Genomic DNA, 6,788 nt, shown 5'->3' with positions numbered 1-6,788 from the left:
TTTAATGCGAATACAGATAATAGTATGAAAACTAAAATCATACAAAAAAAATTTGTAAATTCGTAATTATAATTTAAATACCTAAATTGAAAATGAAAATTAAAATCATACTTAAAAAAATTTGTAAATTCGTAATTATAATTTAAATACCTATGTACATAATATGTAAATCATTCTATTATTTTGACTGGCCAGTTGGCTTGGTTGGTAATGGCCCTGCCTTCCAAGTCAGAGGTCGTGGGTTCGATTCCCACTCGGGGCAAATATTTGTGTGATGAACATAGATGTTTGCAAAGGCTGTTTTCCAATTACAGAGCATAATGCGACTCAGTGGCGCACAATGCCGAATTATGCTGATGCTTAATTGGAACGTGAAACGCACCAGCAGGTTGCGCTAAGTTCAGTGTTGAAAAAAAAAAAGCTTTCTCCGTCCTTATCTCCGCAACGGATTTTAATGCGGTTTTTTTTAATAGATAGAGTGATTCGAGAGGAAGGTTTTAGTATAATATAATTTAGTAGGTTAAAGCGGGCGAAGCCGCGTGTGGTATCCACAGAGCAAGTAATATAGGTATCTTTCAACACAGAGTAAACTATAAATGGCAAAAATCCCTTCAGTCACTGTAAAGTAAGGGCGTATTCAGAAAGAAAGCTTGAAACTTATAAGCGCTTATCGGCGCTTGTCATGTTCATATATTTTCCTGCGCGGGTTGACAGCACTGACAGGGAAATATATGAACATGACAAGCGCCGATAAGCGCTTATAAGTTTCAAGCTTTCTTTCTGAATACGCCCTAAGGGGCGTTACTTCGTCCTAAATAGGCAATATTGCATGTACGATCATAAATTTTTAATTAACTAGTGCAATTTTAATTAACAGATAGTCATGATATTTGTTTTTAAGATTCGATACTTAATGATTTATTAATGACTCTCTGTGACTCTCTCCCCGTTTTCCAATTACAAAGCATAATGCGACTCAGTGCCGCACAATGCCGAATTATGCTGATGCTTAATTGGAACATGAAACGCACCAGCAGGTTGCGCTAAGTTCAGTATAGGTAAACCAGAATCTGATGGCAATTAGGGAAATCAAAATTTAGAGTGTGCAGCCCCAGGGAAAATGGACTGAACGATCTTGATACTGCGTATTTTTTATTTTATCCTCAATATCATTAGTCACATTACACAAGTGGATAATACTGTATTTAATAATGAGATATCCACGTATTATTATATAGGTACTTATTACATGTATAATATACATATTACTTTTCTTAATACCTATATTTGAATATATATAATTACGGCATGTGAAAATATGGATATAATGATAATGCAGATCAAAACTTATTTACTATATTTAACGATTGTTTATATTTTTTTATAAAATAAAACAATAATAAAATAAAATCATGTTTATTTTCGTATTAACACATTATAAAATTGACTTGTACACCTTGGACTTGACAAATAGCCGAATTGGAAACTCCTGTAATAAGTTTTCATAAAATTATATTTTAATCAACAAAGTAAGTACAAACAATATTATAGTTATATTTTTATAACATTTTTAAATTAAAGTATCAAAACGGGTAAGTCCAACTTAGCAATAAAATCTTTCACGCGCTTTAAAATTGAAAACTGTGATGTGTTTGACCCTTCTTCATCGAATATTTTTCTATAGACATTGTAAACAACACCTCTTGCTTGTGATCGCAGCGGTTTTATCGACATTTCGAAGATTTTGAAGACAAAATCCTAAAAATTAATCATCAACACAAATAATTTGACAACCAATTTGATAGTTGTCAAATAAAGTTGCCACATGAAAATCTCGTATTTTTTAAATATAATTATGCCATCAGATTCTGGTAGACCTATAATCACTAATCAGTTGTACGTAGTATTCTGTTACAAGCTCCTGCTAAGAGATAGTCGTGTGGGTTGTGTGTACCATCATTATGACCGCTTTTCATTTTGACCTTAGACTTTGACAATTGACATGGACAGTTGAGGTAGGTAACTGGTAAATTGACGTTGACGGTTGAGTATTTATTACGTTTTGCACAAAAATTTAGACTGCGATTGTGTAACTTATAAAAAAATAAAAATGATTGCTAGATTAGGCGTTAAAAGAACAATTGGAGTATTTGCCAGAAAATTAAGTGAGGGTTCTGGTCAGAGTCAAAGTTCTAGTCAAACTTCAAGTTCTCCGACTGTTAATGCGGAGGTGCCTGGATTAAGCAGTGCAGTCATTCATAATGCATCTCAACCAGTGGGCCCAAATGTTGACCCGAATAAAGCAGGACCCTATAAAGTGCCTGAATATTTTTTGTATGACAACATGAGTTTCTTTGAAGCGGAAAAAGAAATGGCCAAATACCGATTGCCTCAACCTTCCGCTTTAAAACATTAGAAGCTGATTGATTAGAACATTGTCCTGATTGATAGATATTTCTAGAACTAGTGTTGCTGAGAGTATGTTTACAGTTTATCATTCTTTGCCCATAGGCCATATTATTACAATCTTGTAGTGTAAATACATTATTACTTCATTGATTTATGTTAAATAAATTGTCCTTAAAATAAATATTGTGTTTTATTAATTACTTACTAGAAGTAGCGGCGCGACAGCTTCGCCCGTGGTAAATGTTAATGTTTTCTCTTCATAAGAAAATAAATTATATAATCATAGTTACTAAAAAAATATTAAAAAAATAGGAAAATAATATTAAAAAAAATAATTAACCAAATTTGGTTCAGTCGTCAAGTTTTGTGCTTATCAACTGATTTTGCGATTCTTTTCTATTATACATTTTTTTAAAACAACATTGATGCTGGATTTTAGATACCAATAAAAATTAAAGGTACATAGGTACTACAAGACATTTTATTTCAATTTGGTTTTACGCAGAAAGAGTACCCCCCTATGATCTGTTTTAATAATTGAAAATTGGTTATACATGTGCATTTTTTCATTGAAGTAAAGTTTTAATCAGTGATATTGAAATTTATTTATATTAAACTCTTCATTGTATACCAACTTATAAGTAGTCTCTATATATAAAGCATTCTTGTAACACAATGTTAGTTACCATAATTCTACGAAACAGCTGGCTGTGTAAATATTAAAAAAAATCCGTACAAAAAATTCCAAACTGACTGGATAAATAGAAAATTATAGTAGCTATAGTATTAAGATCAAAATTGTGTCAACATGATAAATGTTTATTTCAGGAAAGTAGTATTTTAAATCAGAGCATACAAAGAAGTGTTCCTCCACGTTACTTTTTATTGGGCCATAATAAAAAGTTTGAGAGGTGCATTTATTGCCTTTACTAACTAATAATGATTACTGACTGCATTTAATCATAGGACAAAGTAATATACTGATTTATTCTATCTTTGTAAATTCAGTATGATAATTGGAAATTAAATATTTGTCACATTGTATTTGTGAAAGAAGTATGGTATAAGCACAGAATACATAATAGTAGCTAAATGGTATAAGTAAACACTAAATTCCTCAGATTACTGTTGTAAAAAAATTGAACATAAAATGTAAGGGAGGGGTACTATAATATAATATGTATATGATTATTTGGTAAATGAATGGAATATTAACGGAACAATATTGGTTTTTGAAATAAAATTGAATAAAACAACCATTTTATTACTACCTTGGTATAATCATTATGATTTACATAATTACTTCTATATCTACAACTAAATAACATGAAATGCAGGAAAATAAAACTGAACCCTTATACACTCTTAACAAATGCACAAATACATTGTTTATTACATAGTTGCTGAAGCAGTACCACTTATAAAATAGGCATCATTTGTAGAAAGAGTAGGATCCAACTCTGTTGCATACTCTTTCAAGGCCTCATGTTACTTCTTCTTAGTAAGTTTCTCTGAAAGGTCATCGAAGGATGGATCTTGAAGGTTGATCATCAAGCTATTACCAGACAGGAATACCCTATTCTGAGACTGTGCGAGCATTCTGGAGATACTCTGTGCCGCACGGATTTTGCGCAATTTTAGGTAACCAGGGCTCATTCCCATGGCTTTTCCCAACATGTCAGCAGCTTCTGCTTCACCCTCAGCTTGTACAATTTTCTGTTGGCGCTCTTGCTTAGCCCTTTCAACTACGAAAGCGGCTCTTTGAGCTTCTTGTTGTGCTACTTGCTTAGCTTCTACAGCAGCAGTATATTCCTTTCCAAAACTCAATTCAGTCAGAGAGACATCATCTAAGATAATGTGGAAATCAGCTGCACGTTCCACAAGCTCTCTTCTTATTAGCAGAGAAACTTGCTGGCGCTGTGTAATCAATTGAGAAGCGTTAAACTTAGCCACAACCGACTTTAAAACTTCATTACAAATAGATGGTAGAACTTTTTCATCATAATCGATTCCAAGCTGTCTGTACATGGTTGGAAGGCTAGCAGAGTCAGGACGTGACAATACTCGAAGTGAAATGTTGACCATTTGTAAGTCCTTCGATCCTGTGGGGGAGGAAATTTTTCTGGGGCGGGATCTGATATCATAAATGATGGGGTACTGGAACCATGGAATTCGGAAATGCATGCCTTCAGTCATTACGTGATTTTGAATTCCTCCTATCCTATTGAACATGATAGCACGATGACCACCCTCCACGGTAAACACGGATTGGGAGACGCCGTAGGCCGCCGCACCTAGTACCGCAGCTACTTTCAAACCAATACCAAGTCCAGGTGGCCCGCCCTTTGCAAATTTGCCAGCCATATCGTTGAGCTTACTTTGCGCCATTGTTAGACAGTTTCACAATATATAATAACTTTTATAGTTAAATCTTCCCTATAACCTCAATAAAATTTTTCTACAAATTGTGCAATGAGTGAATGACAGATTGACAGATCTTGTATCACAGCGCAAGAATATAACAGATAAAGTATAATAATTTACAATAAAACGATCTGTGAACGAATGAACTTCTATCTGGGAAACGTAACAATATCATGTAAATAATGAGAAAATAACCTCAATGAAAATAACTAAGAATTTTTTTGTATTTCTTTAAATATGCTCTTCATGGTTTAAGGTTTTTTTAACATCCTATTTTCTATTTGTAAATTTTACCGACATCTATGGTGAAAGTTTGGAGGCATTGTTATTTTGACGACTTATAATAGATGGCACTGTGTTAATTTAATATTTTTAGAAAATATTTAAATAGTTAACTACAATGTAATTTGTTTACGCATTCTATATAAAATAACTTAATTTATTCTTCTAATAATTTTGAGTTTATTTTAGCTTCACAAAAGTTAAACTTTTAATTGGCGGGAATTTATTTCGTAGCATAATTCGTTCGTAGGTACTCGTTGTAGGACGCAGTCGCGAAGGCGGCAAATAAGCATGAACGTTTGAAAAAGCCGGCTGTCAGCTGTGTAGTCCTCCTGTAATTTTAAAGTTCGTTTTTGCGTGATTTTATGTTTAATTGATTTCTTTTAATTGCAAGAAATATCATATAAGGTATCGATCATAGGACAATTAATTATGTACCTCCAATGTTTAATTAATAGGAAGTGAAAGTGTACCAAAATTGTTACTTTTTATCGGTAAGTATATAAGATTTTTTTTTAAATATTTCCTTACGGATTTAATACAAGACTATAGCAGAAGATAATATTATAATTATTGTTAGCAATATTTTTAAATAATCATCAACCTGAATATTGAAAATGAAAAATATTTTTTTTAAGTAAGTATGAAAAAAGTGTACCCACAAATAAACAATAGCAAAAACGGATTAATTTGATAGTTAAAACTTAAAAGATGTAAGATATGTAATAATATTATTATCCTTGGTAGAGTCCTTAGTAGAGTCCTTTGATGGAATTTTGTTGGGCTTATGGTACCTAGTTCTTGAAGTTAGAATTTAGATGATTTTAGCATAATGACGGTAAGAGATAATATTTATCTTGTAAAAGAGATTGATGAGGGATTATTAATGTTTTGGCTTCTTCATCTGCAAGTCTAAATTATAAATATACATAACTACATATTTAATATTACAATAATTGTGTTTTCTTAAGTGTTTAATAATTGTGTTGTGTGTAAGTATATAGTGATATACCTATTATCTCAAGAAATGAACGAAAGGTTGTTTGAATTTGTCTCCGCTATGATTGTGATAATAACTAAAAAAAAAAATACAAAATATAACCGGGGTCCGGACTCCGGACGCAGCCAACAAAACAATGAATAAAAATTTTAATACATACTTCGAATATTCTTCTAAGCTTCGATGTTAAACGTGCGGTTGCTACTCAAATAGAAGTAAAATAATTAATTATCTACCTATCAGCCATTTTTGAGTGAAAAAGTAAGTAACGAATATAATATTACGTCCTCGTAAACATTTACGTTCGTAACAGATCTTTGGTACGATGTTCTACATTTCCTTTTATTTTAGAAATCTCTAAGACAGAACTATATATATCCTAAATAATTCGATGACCTTTTCTATTAAAAGAAGGCAAAAACAATTTTCATTATTTCCTGAAAACGAGACTGGGAAATGAAAATGTTCTTCTGCAGTCTTTGTCTGATGAATAAAAATAGTAAAAATAGGTACTTACTTACTACAATAATATCTGCTTATAGCCTGGTTTGATATTTATTTTATTAGCATCCGTCCTATGATGTACAAACTTTAACAGTAGGTAGTCCGTAGTAGGTATCTATCGTCAATTATGATTCTATGGTATCGTTAAAAATAACTCCTTATCAATAAA

General features: G+C 32.0%; 3 protein-coding genes across 3 annotated transcripts in view; 2 read left to right on the top strand and 1 right to left on the bottom strand.

The window, feature by feature from the left end:
* The first annotated feature begins 2,025 nt into the window (after positions 1 to 2,025).
* NdufV3 (NADH:ubiquinone oxidoreductase subunit V3) lies at positions 2,026 to 2,590 on the top strand. The gene has a single exon (XM_090103762.1). It carries the CDS (start codon positions 2,111 to 2,113, stop codon positions 2,414 to 2,416), a length of 306 nt encoding a protein of 101 aa, XP_089959888.1. The 5' UTR covers positions 2,026 to 2,110; the 3' UTR covers positions 2,417 to 2,590.
* Positions 2,591 to 3,668: 1,078 nt separating this feature from the next.
* Phb2 (prohibitin 2) lies at positions 3,669 to 4,905 on the bottom strand. The gene has a single exon (XM_090103990.1). The coding sequence runs from the start codon at positions 4,795 to 4,797 to the stop codon at positions 3,898 to 3,900; it is 900 nt and encodes a 299-aa protein (XP_089960116.1). The 5' UTR covers positions 4,798 to 4,905; the 3' UTR covers positions 3,669 to 3,897.
* Positions 4,906 to 5,389: 484 nt separating this feature from the next.
* LOC149906938 (uncharacterized) overlaps positions 5,390 to 6,788 on the top strand; it is a 70,291-nt gene continuing 68,892 nt past the window's right edge. Inside the window, exon 1 of the mRNA XM_090103988.1 lies at positions 5,390 to 5,609. The gene's annotated coding sequence lies outside the window, so the exon portion shown is untranslated. The remainder of the gene's footprint in view (positions 5,610 to 6,788) is intronic.

Source organism: Colias eurytheme, chromosome 7, assembly GCF_061535395.1.
Source record: "Colias eurytheme isolate Ceu_HAF_F1 chromosome 7, ilColEury1 Martin Lab GWU primary, whole genome shotgun sequence".
Classification (NCBI taxonomy): Eukaryota; Metazoa; Arthropoda; class Insecta; order Lepidoptera; family Pieridae; genus Colias; species Colias eurytheme.
Note: the sequence above shows the minus strand (reverse complement) of the source record. Positions and strands in the feature narration are given on the sequence as shown.

Bases quoted from the DNA above. Each gene is read 5' to 3' on its own strand.
- NdufV3 (XM_090103762.1), top strand. From the start codon at position 2,111: ATGATTGCTAGATTAGGCGTTAAAAGAACAATTGGAGTATTTGCCAGA.
- Phb2 (XM_090103990.1), bottom strand. From the start codon at position 4,797: ATGGCGCAAAGTAAGCTCAACGATATGGCTGGCAAATTTGCAAAGGGC.